The sequence below is a fragment of the Chinchilla lanigera genome, unplaced genomic scaffold (genome assembly GCF_000276665.1).
Source record: "Chinchilla lanigera isolate Chin_1 unplaced genomic scaffold, ChiLan1.0 scaffold00047, whole genome shotgun sequence".
Taxonomy (NCBI): Eukaryota; Metazoa; Chordata; class Mammalia; order Rodentia; family Chinchillidae; genus Chinchilla; species Chinchilla lanigera.
In genome coordinates, this window is record NW_004955448.1 from 11,030,296 (window position 1) to 11,050,147 (window position 19,852).

Below are 19,852 nucleotides of genomic sequence, written 5' to 3' on the forward strand. Positions count from 1 at the left end.
ACCACATGGATAGCATGCTTATTTTGTTTGCTGTCCTTTCCTGTAGGGCGCAGTTGACATCTTTTTGGTTTTCCTGTTTTTTTTGGTTTTTCTTTTTTTTTTTTGGTTTTTCTCTGGTACCAGGAACCGAACTCACGACCTTGCGCTTGCCAGGCAGGCGCTTTGCCGCTGAGCTAAATCCCCAGCCCCCTGGATACACTTCTTAATTAACTCCCTAATGCTATTCCCCATCTCTTCTTCCTAACGTGAAGCGCCACCTCACTTTTGCTGTTCCTTTTCTCACTTTAGTAACTTTAAGCACACCTACTTCTTCTACATTAGTTTTCAAGTCCCCTGACTCTCCCACTTAGTTGACTCGAGTCCACTCTTTTGGTTATCTTTCCCTTCATCCACTTGGCAAATTCTGTCCAAAATATCTTTACTTTTATACTTATCTTAGTGGACAACATTTACATTCTCTTAAATAGCTATGTCTGGGACTCCCACATTTTGCCTATACATTAACACCTATTCCAGGTTGGCTCCAGCACACAGATCTGGTAACTACTGGCCCACAGAACGAAGTATCTGCTGTGCTACAGAAACTTCACGGGGGTCTGGTTATTGGCTGTTTCTCCAGCTTCATCTCAGCAGTTTCTATCACATCCTTCCTGATTCAGCAACACTGAACTAAGAATTTGCTGAATGCTGTATCTCACCTCAGACTTTGCTCCTGGTATTCTCTCTGCCTGGAACCCTTTCATCCCTTTTTACTTTAATAACCCTTATTCATCTGTCAAAATCCAGCTCAGATGCCATTTTCTGCTTCTTCCAGGATGGAATAGGTATCTCATTTTGTTGTGTATTTCTATTAGGGTAGTCAGCACATTCAATCAGCTCATATTTATCTTTAAGACTAAACTACATGCCAGGAGGGGCAGGACTTTTGTTCACTGCTGTCTCCCAGTGCCTTAGCACAGTAGCTGTTTAATACATGGCAGCATTCCAGCTGGCTAAGCACATGCAAGAGGCTGGGCAAAACTGCACATATAGAAATATGACTTATTCTATTACCTGATTATCAAAGACAGAAAACTACACAAGTGCTGTAGTTGTCAGAAAATAAATGTAGTTACTAAAAAGAAAATTAAAATGTGGCATAATAGCTGGTAAGCTTACCTCCACATTCTTCTATAAGATTGGCTATGGTTTCTGCCTCATCTTCAGCCATTTTTAATATATTACTTAGTCCATCAAGTACTACCTGCACAACTTGTGCATCTTTTACAGTCAACAAATTGCAGAAGGGTGGGATAACATTTTGCTGGATAAGATAGGCCACCTGAAGAACAAAAACATCGTGAAATAATGAAATGTAGGTCAACTCTGTGCATCACAATATTTTAGCAGGACAATTTTGACTTTGAAATTTTGTATATGGAAACATGACCTCATTTCTCGCATATCAGCAGACTGCATTATCAATGTAACTTCCTTTTAATTTGAATATAGCACATTAATTTTTCTAGAATTTAGGGGAAAAATAAAGTGAAAAATGAAGGAATCACTCAACTTCAACATTTCTTCACCATAAGGAATACTTCCTGCAAAGATCCTTTTCCCTTAACTGTTAACAAATGATGAAACTAGTAAAGAAGCAGGCTATTTTTTAAAACTGATGGTTCAAGGTGACAGCATCTATTGAGTCTTTGCTGTAACTTTTATCACACTAATATGCCTGCCCACCTCTCAATTCACTATTCTGCTGATTTCATACTGCAGTATTTTCTAACCATTGAAATATTTTATTATTTCCATGCATTCACTTCAGTTCTGTATTCATATTCAAATTAAGTCATTGCTTACTATTAGTCCACAGCTTTTTTGTGATACTTTTCAACTGACACTAAGCTCCAAATCTACTTTTTACCTATCTGTCAAAAGGTCTAAGCTCCGCCACTTAGCACATTACTGAAGTTTTGCCAGCTGTATGGCCCTGAGAGGGAACGCCTCTTTAAATTTTATACCCTAAGCATCTCATGTTCATTCTAGCTCCTATTCCCAGCTGTCTGGGTGACTTTAATTTCTCATTTCTTTTGTTGCTGCTGCTGACTGACTGAACTGATGGCACTGGCGGGGGTGCTGCGAGTCAAGGGGCACTTCACCACTGAGCTACACCCCAACCCTTTCTGTTTTTTATTTTAAGACAGATTCTTGTGCTAAGTTGCCCAGGTGGAACTTGAATTTATGATCTTCCTTCCTCCGCTTCATGGTGTTGAGATTACAGGCATAATTATCACTGTGCCTGGCAATGTTTCTGTTGTAGTTCATGTTAAAGGAATCTGTAAGGCAATTTCTTTTTGCCATATTAACTTTAGAAATATGTTCTTTCTGAATACCACTAAAACAACTATAAAAACACAACCCTGACAGGCTTTGTAACCTTATCATGGATTAGAAAATTCTTGAAGGGGGCCTGGTGGTATGGCTCAGTAGTAGACTATTTGCTTGGTATATGTGAGGTCTTCGGTTCAATCCTTAGCACTAAAACAAGGTAGAAAAAGGACACCTATCTTCTATACAACATGACTACAGAAAATTAAGTTGATAGTTCTATGTGAAAAAAAAAAAATACCTCACAGAACAGGGGCTGCAGATGCAGCACATAGGTAGAGCACATGCATGTTTGAACCCCTGAGATGTGCCCAGTTTAAAAAAAAAAATTACAGAAAGTTATCTTGGTATTATTATTTTAAATTATGATTTAATTTAAATCTATACATGATTATCTGTACTGTCAACTTTACCAAGTTTGAGAAGTAAAAGCTCAACTTACTTGATCTTTCCTTCCACTAATTGTTAAGTTACTTATGGCCCAAGCAGCTTCTTTCTGAGTGCCAAAATCCCCCTGCAAAAAATAAAACAAACAAAACAGAGCAAAAGACTTCTAATTGCAGTACAGCAAGATAAACTGCAAAAAATATATTCTGAGATGATTTTTTAACTCTTTACTTCCCCAGTTTTCCTTCTAACTTTTCCACACATATTTAATTTTTACTTAAAATAAACCTTGAACTATACCCAGTCTATACTAAACAAATATAAACTCCTTTTTGTGAAGTCTCCCAGAAAGACTCGATATTACTGTTAAATAATATTGGATTAAATGAAATTGACAATAAAATGAAATAAAATTAGTAAAGAAAAATTTGGCAAACTCCATAATTTCACTACAAGTGCACATTAAAATATTTTAAAGTAAGTATTTAAACAAATTACAGTGGACACCTTCACCCAAGTTATGCCCAGCCCCACACAGGAACAATATGGGTTACAACTGGAATTTTAGGTTTAACTTACAACCAAACTCTTAAGTTACTCCTAAGTGCCAGCCACTTGTGTGGTTGTAAGAAAAGACTCACAATGCCAGAAAAGCGTCCACCTGAGCGCAGATGTGCATGTTTGTAGCCATCATTTTGGTCAGTGCTTTATATAATCACTACAGAGATAGCTATCAAAACAGTCCCCAAAAAGCTAGAAAAAGAAACGAAGGAAGGGAAGGTAAAGAAAGAAATCACAATGAAAAAGAAGGAAACTGTGGAGAAATATGAGAGTGGCGTTTGTGTGAACGATCTCGCTAATATGTACAGCGTGTCGAAATCCAGCATCTCAACACTCTTACAGAGAAAATGTTTTTATAAGGAAGCTAGTGCTGCCAAAGGTGTTACTCAGATAGCAAGTCATGATCAACAGTGTCAGTCAAGGTAAAAAGACCATTACTAGTGTGGATAAACAAAAGGCAGATAGCAGGTTATAGCCTGCACCTGTAATTTGTGAAGAAGCTAGTGCTATAAATGCAGAATAAAAGGTAATCCATTAACAAATGATAATGGTGAAACATTTCCTGCTAGTAAAGGGTGGTTTCACAATTTTAAAGCAAGTGTAATTAGGCATGGTGAAGCAGCCAGTGCTGATAAAAGGGCAGCTGAAAATGACATACACTACCACTACTTTGAAACACTGATACAGAGAAATGGCTTTTGCGCTCATCAAGTTTTCAACTGTGATGAAACGTAAGTTACCCAGGAATAAAGAAAATGCCAGGCCACAATCCTATGAAGGATAGGATAACTTTATTGCTATATTCCAATGAAAGTGGTAACCTCAAGATAAAACCTCTCTTGGCTTATTACTCTGAGATCCCTAGAGTATTCAGAAAACACAGTCATGAAGAATAGACTAGGAGCCATACAGAGATCTCACTCAAAAGCCTGGGTAACAAGAGTACAATACTTTTTCTTGAGAGGATCAGGGAGGATTTCTGCCCTACTGCTAGGAAGTATCCCGAGGACAAAGGTTTACCACTCAAGGCTGTCCTCCTCGTATCTCATCAGTGCTCCAGCCCACCCATGAGATTTGGAAGAACAGGCTGAAGAATTCTCATGGCTCTGTCAAGTTTCTCCCACCTAATACAACTCCTCTACTGCAGCCTATGGGCCACCAGGTTGTAGCTAACTTTGAGAAGCTATATATCAAGGAACTGTTCCTGCAGTGCTTCCAGATGGTCTCAGATAAGATTAAAGAGTTCTGGAAGGAACATTACAACATCTTTTTCTGTGTGGGCCTGAGAAATCCTAGGCCAATGTCTCTATAAGGACACTGAGATCTTCGTGGGAGAGAGTATGGCCTGAAATTATACAGGAGAGATTCTGAAGGCTGTGTAGAGAAGCCTGACTCTTCAATTGACCCTGTGGTTGATGACACTGTCACTACAGCAGAATCCACAGGCTTGCAGTTAGTGGTGATGTTGAGGAACTGGTGGAGGAAACTCAGAACTGTCTAAAGAGGAACTCAACTTCTGGCTGAGCAACACAGAATAGCTTTTTGAAGAGGAGGAGGAGTATCAAAAATCAGTGCAGCAAAGGTCTTCTGAAATAAAGGAAATCCTGAAAAAATGGACAGAGCTACAAACATCTGTAGAGAAGACCCACCCAGATGGAGAAAAAGCCCATCAGTGCATTCACTAGCTTCATGACAATGTCATGTCACACTACAGCACAGTGTTAAAGACAAGACAGAAATAGACAACCTTAGACCAGTTTTTAGTTCTGAAAAGGGTGAGACTTAGTGAGCCAGAAGCGGGTCCTAGTGAGCTACAGACTCTCCCAAGGAGAAACGACACCAGAGAGCCAGGTTCCTCATGTTCTCATGGAAGGGGACTCTCTTTCCAAACAATAATCACCTTCCATTTCATCCTCCCTCCTGCAAGCCAAAGGTGTCAACTTGAATGGTGAGTTCAGTATGAAATTACTGTTTCGGGTAAAATAGGCACATTTTATAACTTTTTGGTGATTACGCTGGGAAAATTATTGGTGTTTCTGGTAAATTACGCACATAATACAACTCTTATTTTTCAACACTCTGGGTTTTTTTTTACTATTCTTTTTTTGTTTTGTTCAGTTTTTATTATTTTTGGAGACAGGGTCTAACTTGCAAAGGCTGGCCTTGAACTCAAACTCTTCTTGCTTCAGCCTCCTGAGTAGCTGGGATTACATATGTGTGCCACTGAACTCAATTAAAAATAATTCTAGAAGGTGTGTGTGTGTTTGTGTATGATTTAGTGACCTCATCTTTGAAAATTTACCAAGAAAACAGTTTTTAAAAAAGTAATACTATACCTTTCTATATATGGTTACAACAGTCAAAAAACAAAGGCAACTAAAATTCTCAGTAATACAAACATAATAGACTAATACATCAACTAAGTAAAATAAGCAGCTACTAAAAATTGAAAAGACTAGCAATCTGGAAAAATGTCATATTAAGAAACAATACATATAAGAGAAATACTTCAAAACAGGAGTGAGATACCCTTTCATATTTATCAGACTGAGAAAATCCAAGTACTTGTCAGTAAAGCAGGCAGAAGTACAAAAGAGTATAATCCTTCAGTGGGGAACCGGCACTAAACAGTAAAATTTACACATGTTTATCTGTAGATCTAAGAATCCTAAATATAACCTGGAAAAAAACATAAGCTATTTTTTAAAGCACTACTATTTTTAACAGCAACAGCAAACTACCAGAACATCTCAAGTGTCACCTGTAGTAGGATGACTAATTACAGTGCATCCATTCAGTGCAGTAATATCAGACTAGGACAAAAGAGGTAAAAACAGGACTGGAATAACAAAGTTACGTTACTTATTGCTATGGGAGTGAACTCCAAGGATATGTTAAAAAATATACACAGTACACTGTTTTCTGTTTAAGAAAGAGTAGAAATAAGCATTTACAGATAGATTTGCTTGTATTTAAAAAAATAGAAGGCTAAAACACAAACTAATAAAATAATTGTCTGTAAAGTAGACAAAGAAATAGGGAGAATGGGCAAAATTGAAATCAGATCGTCATGTAATGTGTCTTGAAAACAAGGTACATAATCTAACAAAAATTAAAAGAAACCAAAGTCATTCCCTCAAATAAAAAGAAAGAAATTACCTATGTGTCTAGTTGGTGACTTAACACACAGAATTAGTTTTAAGTGACACATTTTCGAAAATGTCTTTCATTGGATACGTATATCAAGATAAAGAAAAAAAAGAAAGAAAAAATGCCCTTAAAGAAATCTTAAAAAGTGTATTTGTTAGTCACATTAGTAGCAATGTGGTCTCATTATTTTGTATAATAATTTATGTGTATTTAGATATTTAAAATATACAATATTTATATTTGCATCTCTTAGGCTGAAAATCAGTAGGTTTTATTTTGTTCGTTAGGGTATTTTGTAAGTGATATATTTAAAAGTAATATGTAAGATAATTCTGTTATTGTAAGTATCCTGTAATTTTTAATGGTTTTCTTTCATTCACAATTCATTTCTTATGAATACTCATGTTCATGAACTCATTATTTATCTTTCATGTTCTACAGAAACATTATTTATTTAGTTTACTCAGGCCTAGAAACAATGACAATCTTGTAACAATGATCATTTTTTTCACCTGAACTATGATCCTTTAACACTATTCCCTACAAAAAGGAATCAAACCCTGGAGTAACAATTAATTCTAGGGCTGGGTCTGAAAATACTGTATACAAGGTAATCATGGTAATCATGTCATTTTAAAAAGGTGGGAAGCTCTGAAAAAATATCAAGGGTAATATAAAAAAATTTTTACAAACTTTAAGAAATTCCCAATGGTCAGGGACAATTTTAATGTGAAAGGATATTAAAATGGAATGGAGCGTGAAAAACGTATTAAAAACTCAATTTTCCCTGATGACACTAAAAAATTCACTCTGGTTTTCCTTTGAGGTTGTTAGGAAACCACATCACAGAGACTGAAAAAGTAACAGATAAAGGGAAAGAAGTATTTATCTTGCCCCTCCTTCCCACTCCTCTTCCTTGTGCAGTACTGGGGATTTTACCCAGGCCTTCATACCGAACTATAGCCCTAGCCTTTCTGTAAATATTTTACTTTGAAGCAGAGTCTTGCTAAGTCTGTAAGTTTACCAGGATGTGCTTGAATTTGAAACTCCGCCTCACTCTCCCATAGCACCTGTCTTGCCTTTCTTACATGAACTATATTTGGTAGTAAGCAACAGCTCATAAAGAAAAGCTCTTCACTAAAGAATCATGACCAGTACACAAAGAATGACACATAAAGTCATTATTTTGCAACTCCTAGTAAAATAAGGGATCCAGGCAAAGATCATCAATGATTACCTAAAAACCATTAGATGAAAGACTGATGGATAACTTTATAATTGTAAGTTGATAATATCTAAGACCACATAATGGATGCATGATAAACAGTGTACTGTATGTCTCTTAATGTGACTCAGTAGGCAGTAGGGAGCAGCACCTGAAGTATTCTTGCTTAGAACAGTGAATTTCATCTATCAATTTATAGAAAATATGGAAGACCAGAAGAGACACAGAGATATTGCTTTTTTAAATTATAGACAAGCATTCAGGAGAAATTCTCATGCTATGATTGATTGTAAATTCTTATACAATTTTAATAGCATACTTTACTTGCTATTTGATGTTAGGTAATTTATTTGCCTTATCAGTTTCTTTATCAGTCAAGTTGAGATAACCCTTAACCTTAGAGGTTTATATTACATGAGTAATTTTGTGAACTGCTTAGAAAAATGTGCAAGCATTTATTATTAGTCATGAGTTCTCAGTAACTTCCAGAATAGCAGCATGTTTGATAAAGGAGTAATATAGAAGGCCCAGGAATTTCCAAGAAGAAATATATCTTGTATAGGTTCTAACTAAATAAACAGAAAACTTATATACACATAATATGTCAGTCCCTTTTCCTTTCCTCAGATACATACAAGATGTTTTTCTTACCTTATCCAAAAGATGTATTATCATCGGTACAAGATTGGCATCAATTACGGCTTGAACCTGCTGCTGATTTCCTGCAGTGATGTTAGATAGGAACCACACTGCTTCCTGTAGAATAAGAGCCTTTCAATATTTCTCATCAAAAAGTCAATCTGTATCTATGTTAAGAAAAACAGCATTCACTACATTGTCCAAATAATTTTTATTACTGAGTTCCCTAAAAAAAATCTCAATTCTTATGTACTCGTTCTGTATTTTTGGGGATGAATCGCTACTGTTCCTAATTCAAATCACAATGAACTAATCCTTCTGAAAGAATTTTTATTTAAAGTTTTATTTTATTTTATTTTTTCCGGTACTGGGAATCGAACTCACGACCTTGTGCTTGCCAGGCAGGTGCTGTGCCGCTGAGCTAAATCCCCAGCCCCTTTTTTTATTTTAAAGAGAATAACTAAAAAGATACACAATTTCAAAGCAAGATGATAGGAAATTAACGGTGGCTATTATATTGCATATTGCTAGTTTTAAAGTAGTTGCTCAGACTACCAGATATAGGCATGCAAGACTGATCAAACAATACAAACACTAACTGTTCCTTTCAATAAATAGAAATTAGTAGTATGATTATCTTAACTATATCGTGTGTGTATGTGTGTGTGTGTGTGTGTGTGTGTATTCCTTCCTAAAAGAATTTTTAAAGGCAAATGTTCCAAACTCAAAGCATCTTGGCTGAACAAATACTGAGGAACTGATGAGCTACGATACAAATACAGATCCTCAAAACTACTGTAAATGAGATTCACTGCCCTTTGTCACATATAGGACTTTATTCTCTATATTCCACCCCAGTTAGGAAGCATAGCCAAAGTAGGACTCAATTATTAAGACAACAGAGACATCGAAGTGTAATCGTGACTTATTTTAGTGTAATTGTATTTTGTTTCGACATGAGCTCTTGCTGTGTTGCCCAGGCTGACCTTGTACTTGTAATTCTCCTTCCTTTTCCTCTGAGCAGCTGCAATTACATGTGTGCGCCACTGCTGTGCCTGGCTAGTATGCGTACGTATTTCACTGCATTATTTCTCTCAAGAGCTAAAGTGGAACCGGTGCTTAACTGCTTTATTGGTCTATCTTAATCATCTTTTAATACTATCCTTTGCATCACAATAGTGCTACATGTTTTCCAAGATGATGATGGTAGTCCCAAGTATTTCAAAAGTTTCTAAGTTAATGACTGCATAGAAACAAGACATAGTATCTCCCTAACATGCCATGCATGGTACTATTAGAATTTACCAGTTTACTAAAGGGTAACATTTTCTCTATTTCTAACACTGATAAAAACAAGTTTTACTCTTAAAAAATATTGGTACTGGCTAGTATATACTAGGCTCTTTTGGATCAGATCACAGGACCACGCTTAATGAACCTGTTAGAGATTTTAGGGTGCTAGGCTAGTTAGGTGAGCTGTTCTTGGGTTATAATCACAGGCAATGTTGTAATCAACAACCCATGTTTTTCTACAACAGCCTCAGATGCACTCCAATATCAGCATCACCATTCAGTGCTCCCTTTCCATAGCCACAAGCACACACACACACACACACACAGGCTCTATTAACTAACTATAAAATATTCAACTAGAAGAATTACTTAACGTATTATTAAAATTTCCAGTCACTCAACATTCAACACCCAAGTATCTCTATTTCATCACTTCCAAAAGAGCCAAAAACGCACTGCACTGGTGAGGATGAAGCTCAGTAATGTATCATGTATAGAATGCATGAAGTACTGGCTTCGATTGCCAGCAATGCCAAATAAAAATAAAGCGCTCTGTAGTTGCTTTGTTTTATATATGGAAAAATCACACACCAATCTTTGTACAAAGAGTGAAATATTTTCTTTGTCTCTTTACAGACATTTCTGGGGCCCTGACTTTACAAACACTTACTTTATTAATTTTCTCTTTGGGATGCGTCAGGAGTGCTGGGAAGTGTGAAAGCGCATCACAGTTCAGAACTACTTGTGTTTGCTCATCAGTTCCGGTAACGATGTTGCCCACAGCACGAAGTGCAGCAGTCTGAAATGTAAAGAGATTTAATGAGACGTTCAGTGTGAAGTACTCATTAAAAAAGCTATATTGGGTACTTACTAAAGATAGATATACCCATTCATGCACTTTTTCCAACAAATCTATCCTCTTGGAGCACTTACATTGTTGTGCCAGACATTCATTTAGGAACAGAGGTATAAGATACAAATTGTAGATCTTATAAAGTAGCTTTTGTTATTTGTGGTGGTGTGGATTGAACCCAGTGTCTTGCACATACTAGGTAAGGCTCTACCACTAAGCTACACGCTCAATCCTTTATTTTGAAACAGGGTCTTGCTAAATTGCCCAAGCTGGTCTAGAACTTGTGATCCTCCTGGCCTAACCTCCAGAGTAGATGTGTTGGTTACAGGGATTACAGGAATTAAGCTTGACATAGTTTAAATTAGAGAAGACAGTCAATAAACCAAGAAGGATAATGAAAGACAGCAAGTAGTGCCATAAAGAAAATAAGATAGTACATTTGATTTATTTTAAAAAAATAGAAATCTGCTTAACATGAGGTTTCACTATGATAAAATTTTAATTATTTTTCTATAGTTGCATTGAGCAATTTTCCGCTAAGCTAAAGCTTTTCTAATTTTGCATTGTATAAGACAACCCAGGTGTTTCCAAAAAAATCATTTTTACAGTAAATTCCATATTTATTGTATAATCAAAGCTGTACCACTATTATCAGTATCTAATTCCAGAACATTTTCATCATCTCCAAAAGAATACATGCATCCATTAGCTGTAACCTTCCCTGTCCTCACCCCAAGTCTTTGGCAACCACTACACCTGTATTTATGAATTTATGTACCCTAGACATTCTATAGAACAGAAACAAGTTCATGTTTAACTTTTTTTTTTTCTAGTACCGGAAATCGAACTCATGACGTTGCGCTTGCCAGGCAGGCGCTGTGCCGCTGAGCTAAATCCCCAGCCCAAGTTCATGTTATACATCAGTACAGTACTTCATTTCTCTCCATGGTCAAACACTACCCTATTACATGGTTGTATCATTTTATGTAACCATTCATTAGGTGATGGACATTTGTATTGTTTCTACTTTTTGGATATTCTGAATAAGGCTTCTATGAACATTTATGTACAACTTTTTGTGCTGACACGTTTTCAGTTCTCTTGTGTATATACATAGAAAATGGAATTGCTTGCTGACTATTATAATTCTATAATACATTAAGTTTCTTTGAGCCTTACCTAAGAAAAATTCTCAGCCCTATTTTCTCAAGCCCTAATTCCAAGTCCAGTATTAAACCTGAAGATGCACTCTCAAAGCAAAACAAAAATCACCCCAAACCTCACACCAAGACTTAAGTATTAAACTTAAGAAATGCAAATTCAATACAAACGCAAGGTCGTGAGTTCGATTCCCGGTACTGGAAAAAAAACTAAAAACAAACAAACAAACTTAAACATAGAGCAACATGTTTACAGTCAGCCACAAATACCTCTAAATGACAAACTGTCCCATTAATTAATTCTTTCTGAATTTAGCTGAGTGCTTACTCTGAAGTTTTAATTCCATAGCACCTGGGAAATTTTGTCTGTTCAGTGGCAATGGGGATTGAACCTAGGGCCTTCGCACTGAGCTGCACCCTCAGCCCTTAGAGGCTCACCCAGTTTCCCAGACTGGGATCCAGCTTGTAGTCCTCCTGCCACAACCTCCCACAGTGCTGGGGTTACAGGTGTGTATCACCATGCTAGCCCTGAGGAGTTTTTTAAACTTCAAGTTTCTAGGAAATACCTGGGTTTCACTACAACACAGAATCTTTATAGAGGTTGAGCAAAAAAATTTTTTTTTAATTTTCTTTAAGTTCCACAACGGATTCTGACAACCAGATAGCATTGCAAAATAGTGATTTAGGTTAACACTTTTCCTTATGCTTTTATTTTACTTTATAAACTCTAAGCCATTATCGGTTAACATACACTACCTTAGAAAGGTAAGAAGAGCTTGCTGCATCTTCTTGTATCACTGTAATGTGATAGTACCTTTTACATTTGTGTGAAATTTTCACCTTTTTGGCTTTTATTAGATGAAGCTCCATTACATATATTGTAAATATTATTGAAGTATTACTCTTATAAATATTACTAGTAAATACTATGTGGAATATTTTATATAGGATTAAAAAAATAATAAAATTAGAAAAAAATTTACATAATTGAAACAATTTCCCAGTATATTTTAGTACAAAGCCTTTATCTCAAGACCAGTAAAGCTAAGTGTTAAGTGCTGGATGAGTGAAAAAAGGATAGCTGGGGGGACTGTGGGCAGAGAGAATTACAAATGAAAAAAAAGGGTCAACACTCACTGCAGATGTCACCCATACTACTGTACTGAATTACGTGATCTACACAGAAATCAATACTCTCCATGTGCCAACCCACCCCCTTCCTTGGCTGGGAAAGAAAGGTTCGTACTGAACTGTGGTATACCATTTTTCCCATTTTTAGAATACGGATTTCCATCTCAGACATGTTATGATACTAGCAGTATACTCTGAACTACTGAAATTATCATGTGAAAGCCACGCTAAAAGCAACTAGTGGTAAGAAAAACATTTTATGAACAAACTTACCTGTACTTTAACTTCCTGGTGGCTGAGTAGGGGAACCAAATGAGGAACTATGCCAGAGTCTATTACCATCTGTATCTGTTCATTGCCAGCATCCGTAAGGTAAGACAAGGCCCAGACCGTATCTACCAGTATCTAGTAAGTAAAATGAAAATTCAAACACTCTGAGTATTTCCTCATGTCAGAGCTTCTTTGATTTCCATGTACATGTTTACAGTAGATAACAATTACATTTATTGTGGGCAGCTGGTGCATGTATGTAACACATCTTAATCCTTTCTGTGTTCCCTTTCACTCGAGTAATTCTTAAAACACACAACCAATCAAAGACTGCTTTACTATCTTTTTTCTTCATTTCTTTTGTTATCTCAATTTACTGGAATTTTGATTAATTATGGTTCTAATCCCAGATTGGTAGTCAATCTTTACTCACTAAGCTACATACACTACATTCCATATGAAATGGGAGGGAAAAAAGAAAACCCTTCTTTCTCAGATGCTCAGGCTGAGGTGTAACAGGTCCAAGGACATCACGGCTAATGTGTGTGGCTAGAAGGACCACACAGATACACACGCACAGTGGTTTGCAACATCTGTACTGTATTCAAGGAATTCTCTGCTCTCATCAGTACTACTCAAGTATGCCTAAAAACAGTAAATCAGTTATCACTATTTACAGTAGTTTCATCTTCAACTAGTTTGCCTTGCCTTATAAAATTGGAGGCAGGAGGGCATGGTGGGGCACGCCTGTAATCCCAGCACTTGGGAGGCTGAGGCAGGAGGATCGCTGCGAGTTCGAGGCCAGCCTGAACTGCATAGCGAGACCCTGTCTCAAAAAGACAAAAAAGACAAAAAAAAACCAAAACACCAAAAAAAAAAAAAAAAAACCCCAAAAACAATAAAATTGGAGGCAAACCAGATATGGTGGCATATAATTGTAATCCCAGCACCCTGGAAGACTGATGCAGGAGGATCACAAGCTTAAGCCCAGCCTGGGCAACTTAGTGAGAACCCTGTCTCAAAATAAAAAAAAAAAAAAAGCCACCTGTGTAACTTTCACTACAAAATAGCCTATAATTTTTAAATAATTATATTTTATAGTACACAGCGGTCATATGTTTGGTCTTTTGATTTAAATCCTAATTAGAAGTTATGGCCAAAAGGCAGTATGACAATTTTTATACTGCTACACTTAAATAATATACTTATTGACGAAACCCACAGAAATAATAACTGTGCTTGGAACTTTACTTCTGAAGCCTTTCTGGAACACAGACTCTATCAAAGCAAAATACTACTTTGTCACTCTTCTTTCAAAAATTCAAGAAGGCTCTAAAGACATTTTTAAAGTAAAAAGATGTCAAACAAAAGATTTCACACAAAATAGAAATATTATGTAAAGCAACTAAATTTCAAATTGCCAACGCAATTCTTTTCCTGGAGTATTTGAGTAGGCTAAAATTTGTTGACACAGGCAAGAAATATTAAATTACTATGGTTTTCGTTGCTTTGTTTTTGTGGTGCTAAGGATGGAACTCAGGGTCTCGCACGTGCTAAGCAAGTGTTCTACCGCTGCATTACTTACGTATGACTGTACATGAAAAGTTGGACATCTTTAAAATGCCCACTGCTACATATGTCATTAACGAGCCCAGACCCAAATTATACCTCAAACTAGATTTCTCTCGTACTTTTTGTATCAGATAAAATTTATGTTCTATGCCAAGTTTTCTAAGTACAGTGTAATAGCATTTCACTTATGTTTTGTGAACAGTATTAATTTTTTAGAACTTCTTTGATGGCCTAATTTCAGAATTTGGTACTAGTGTTTATCTAAGATTTTACACATAATTTAGTAAACAATATTGTTTACTAAAAATGTTACTGAGAAGAATAATGCAGTCTAAGAAATTCCTCAAGCTATATTAATGGCAAGAAAAATAGAGTCACAATCTCTTCTAGATAGGGATAAACAGGTAGAAAGAGCACAATTTTGAATAGTCAACCAAGATGTCTGACTTGCCAGTAGATAAATAAGCTTTGAGATTAATCCTTCCTGCAAATCTTTTAAAAATAAAATATTAAAATTTGTAACTTAATCAAACAGTTCTGCTATAAAAGGAGCCCAAACCAAAAACTACTTATATATACTTAAAATTCGAGATTCTCTGGAACTACATACGCTTTAAGGAGACTCCATCAGAACTATCAGCCTAGAAACTACTGAAACATACTACACCTCAAACACTAAGGACCATACCAATTTTTTTTTTTTAAAAGAACAGGGTATTCCTATGTCGAACTCCTGGACTCAAGAGACCCTCAGCCTTTTTGATGACTGAAACTACAGCACACTGCTCATGGCTGTCAAACTATTTTTAAAGAACCTTATAAGCTGCTGACTGTTACTATATACTAAGTCATGTGTTCTCCTTCACCCATGTACTTCCCGTTTTCCTCACTCCCCTGCCCTCTCAAGGCACTATGATTGAAGCCAAGGCTTTTGCATTGAACTACTATTATTTTTTAAAATCTGAGACAAGCATTGCTAAGTCACTAAATTACCTAGGCTGGGTTACAACTTACAATCCTTCTGCCTCCGTCTCCCACAGTGCTGGGATTATAGGTATGCACCACCATGTCTGGCTTCTAGTTTCATTTTTTTCTTTTCTTTTTTGTTTCTTTCTTTCTTTCTTTCTAGTTTCATTTCTTTTCTTTCTTTCTTTCTTCCTTCCTTATCTATCTATCTAATCTATCTAATCTATCTAATCTATCTTATCTATCTACCTGATGGTGTTGGGATTGAATGCATTGCTCATGCTAGACAAAAGGTCTACCACTGAGATACAGCCCTAGCCCACATTCCTAGTTCTTTTTTTTTCTAACACATCAAAGGCTACTCTGGCTTTTATAAGCAGACAAGGCAGTTTTCTGCCTTCATTCACACTCAGACTTCATTCACACTCCTTGAGTTATTTTTCCCTTTGTCATCTGTGTTAGTAAGAGTAAACAAAATATACTTGTGATGTTAAAATCTTGTCAGTACTGATTTTTTCCCCATGTTGTAGGTATAATTAAGAGCTGCCTCCATATTAAATAAAGATGCAAGTTGGAGAAATAAAAAAATGGTTTGGCATATGCATATGAAAACAGTTTCATACATATAACCAAATATTTCTTGATCTCATACAGAAAAACAAGACCATGATTATGTGGTCTCAACAGCCAGGCTGCCAAAATAAGCTGCCACAAAAACCTCAACAACAACAAAAGAAACTCAACAACAATCAAAGACATGATTTTAGTGACAGAATCTTTTTTTTTTTTTTTTTTTTTGGTTTTTCTCTGGTACCGGAAACCGAACTCACGACCTTGCGCTTGCCAGGCAGGCGCTTTGCCGCTGAGCTAAATCCCCAGCCCTAGTGACAGAATCATTAATCAGCAACTTTGTAACAGTCTTTACTTCTTTACTAAAATTGTGTTTTCTCCTCTGTGTCATAGAAGGAGCCCTATACATGCACACACATGTGGATATATATATATAAATACAAGAAGAAATATTTACTTACATTTACATCTGTGTGATGGATTAAAACACAAAGGGCTGGAAGAATCTGAAGAGAAAAATGCATAGATTTAAAATATACATAAAGACATATATATAATGTGAGCTATGTTACTTTTTTAGAAAAGTTTATTTACCTCCTGAATGGTCTCCATTGGTGGGGGTGGGTCTTTGTGGCGACATAAGTTGACCATAACCCAAGTAACATTTCTTAAGAACGTTATAGGAATAGATGGACTTATGAATGAAAGTAATGGTTTCACAACCCCAAGACTTATGACATAATCTCTACACTGGGGTCCGTCACCTGTAGAAAAGATCAGTTTAAGAAAACAGATCAACATAAGCACTTTCAGAACATATAAAGAATCAGGTACACTATGCTGTTTCTGGTTTTTGATCCAGACTATATATCTAGTTTTACATTAAAGGTTAGCAATCAAACAACTAAGTTCACATTCTAGGTCTCTGAACTAAGAGAAATACCTTAGGTGCTAAGGCATTCTTCCGCATAACATTCTTATCTTCAGCTTCATTTATAAACTTACTTATGAAATGTACTGAAGTTATCTAAACTTGGCATGATGGTGCATGCCTGTAATCCTAGCACTTGGGTTGCTGAGGCAGGAGGATCACTATGAGTTCGAGGCTAGTGTGGGTTGGTTGCTACTGAGTTCAAGGACAGCCTAAACTATATAGTGAGACCTTGTCTCAAAACACCAAAACCAAACACAAAAACAAAAACAACCCAAAGCAATTTGTGGCTAAGTAGGCACTGTACAAAAAAATTAAGTCATATTGGCCTAGAAATGTTAAATACTTTTTTTCCAATTTGTACTAGAGTAACACTGTATTAAGTATCTAAGATGTTACCTACACTGGTTTGATTACAGAAACTAACCAAGCATTTTTAAATTTAAAAGAGTACCACAACTGAAGAACTGTTAGTACTATTTTTAACAAACTGTCATATGATTAAAAAATGTCAAAATACTGCTAAAAAAATACATCCAGAATTTTACTTACGGTCTTAAGAGAATGCCAGAGTATGAACTATAAATTACTTTATACATTCAGAAAAAAAGAGGAGCAACTAAGTATTACCAGAACAGTGGTTTCTAATGTGATTTTTGGGCTTAACTCAGATTTATTAAAGCAGAAAACTCTGGGGCCAGTACTGTGTGTTAGCTCTCCACATAACTGTGACAACATACTAAAGTTTGAGGACCACTGGTATAGACACCCATCAAATTTAATTTTTATGTCTGCAGTGTCAGTGTAATTTCTAGTATGAAGCCATGCTGAACCACTACCATAAATGAAAACACTTTCCCTTGTACTACAATATCTGAGGGTAAGATGCTTAGTGTTTTTGCATCCACACATTTGAGTTAATTCTAAAACCTGGTATATAAGCAAAGGAGTGAGAGCCTCAGGATACATAATGCAACTCCTATTAGCGCATCTTAATAGCCAGAAAGAGCTTATAGAGAAATCTTCCTATCAAAACTCGTAATCGTCCCATGTTCCATGCTGCTCTAGTTGAAGGGTAATAAAGAAGTAATCAACCCCAATACTAAGTATTTCTATGTAAGAATCTATGGGAAGCAAGGTACAAGATGCATGCCTGTCCCAGTAATCTGGGAGGCCAAGGCAGGGAGGACGGCAAATTCAAGCCCAATCTGGGCCGCTTAGCCATTTAGAGAAACTTTGTTTCACAATACAAGATAAAAAAGGGAAGGGGATGTCCCTCATTGTGAAGGTCCTGGGTTTGAGTCCCAGTAGTGAAGAAACCAAAACAAAGCCAAAAAACTGTCATATAATATGAAAAAAACTGTCAAAAGGGGAAAAGAAGGGTATTATACAAATTAAACTGTCATCCAGTCATAATATATTGGGTAAAAACTTTTAAAAAGAGGTAAAAGGGGCTGGGGATATTGTTCAGTGTGAAGGTCCTGGATTCAATCTGCAAAACAGGAAACACAACTAAACAAAACTTCTCCCTTACCAAATCAGACCTCTAGAAAAAACACTACAATTTTACCCTACCCTTAGTAGGTAGGTCCTCTAAACTCTATCAGCTATCTCAGTGATCGCAGAGTTTTTCCCGTTTGAATATGTGTTTACCTTAAGTTTGCCTCTTGTTCAAAAACAAATCCTTGCCAGGCACGGTAGCACACACCTGTAACCCTAGCACTCGAGAGGCTGAAGCAGGAGGGATCGCCGTGATTTCAAGGCCAGTCTGGGCTACATAATGATATTAAGGCCAGCCTGAAACTACATAGTGAGACCCTATCTCAAAAAAACCAGAAAATCCCACAAATCCTTGACCTGTAAGAACTCTTTATTCTTTCAGAGAAAATCTGTAAGATATGGTAATTGTGACACTATTTAGATGATAAATAGGCTACAGATACTTCCTGTCAATTCACAAATAGAAAATATTACTAATTGTATACATTAATAAATTGTAATGTTCAAAAGTCTGTAAAACAAAAATTTTCACTTTGGGTTCTTCTCAGAACTGCTGTTATGGGGTAAAATTGTTGGTTTAAGTTTTGCCTCCTCTTTTTTCTTTTTTCTCTGATGGAGAAAGCTGAGAAATAAAATGGACTCCAGCATAATACAGCAGATCTAAATCATACACATATTTCATAATTCTTCAAGTAATTAAGACTTTTAAAAAAGATATAATGGTATCTTAAGCAACAAAAATGTCCTTTTTATTTATTATTGCTTTATACTTATATAGTTACATTGTTAAAATTTCTGTAAGTTACATCACAAAAACTAGTACTGAAGACAAACTTTCCTTTTGGACTACTAGCAGTTATTTTTATTACCCAATATAAGATTATAACAACTTCTGGGTTACAAGTCTTATACAAACCTATGATATTTCCCAGTGCCCACACGGCTTGCTCACAGACATTCTGATGGGGTGAATGGAGAAGCCTCAGGAAAAGTGGCACAGCATCTGAAGGAAGAACATGTTAACACGTAACGAATCAAAATTGCTGAGGCCTATCAAAAAATAATGCAAGTATATCCTCATTAAATGATTATTAGGGTAGCAGTGTGAGAAGAATTTGGACCAGCACATTATTACCAAAATGACATAGAGACGAATGTCAAATTAGGCAAAATTTCTTTCACAATTAAACCTGGACTTAATTCCAGTGGGGGGGAGGTGTGTACTGGAGACTGAACCCCAGGCTTTGTGCCTAAGCACATTCACTACCACC

At 36.2% G+C, this 19,852-nt stretch overlaps 1 protein-coding gene across 1 annotated transcript in view; it reads right to left on the reverse strand.

Moving 5' to 3' along the window:
• The window catches only part of Kpna4 (karyopherin alpha 4 (importin alpha 3)), a gene marked incomplete in the record, with an annotated part of 68,959 nt that overhangs the window by 5,201 nt on the left and 43,906 nt on the right, over positions 1-19,852 (reverse strand). Inside the window, 8 exon segments of the mRNA XM_013518601.1 lie at positions 1,159-1,321; positions 2,816-2,887; positions 8,348-8,452; positions 10,299-10,427; positions 13,046-13,177; positions 16,612-16,656; positions 16,745-16,914; positions 19,498-19,584. Of these exon segments, the coding sequence (XP_013374055.1) occupies positions 1,159-1,321; positions 2,816-2,887; positions 8,348-8,452; positions 10,299-10,427; positions 13,046-13,177; positions 16,612-16,656; positions 16,745-16,914; positions 19,498-19,584 (903 nt within the window).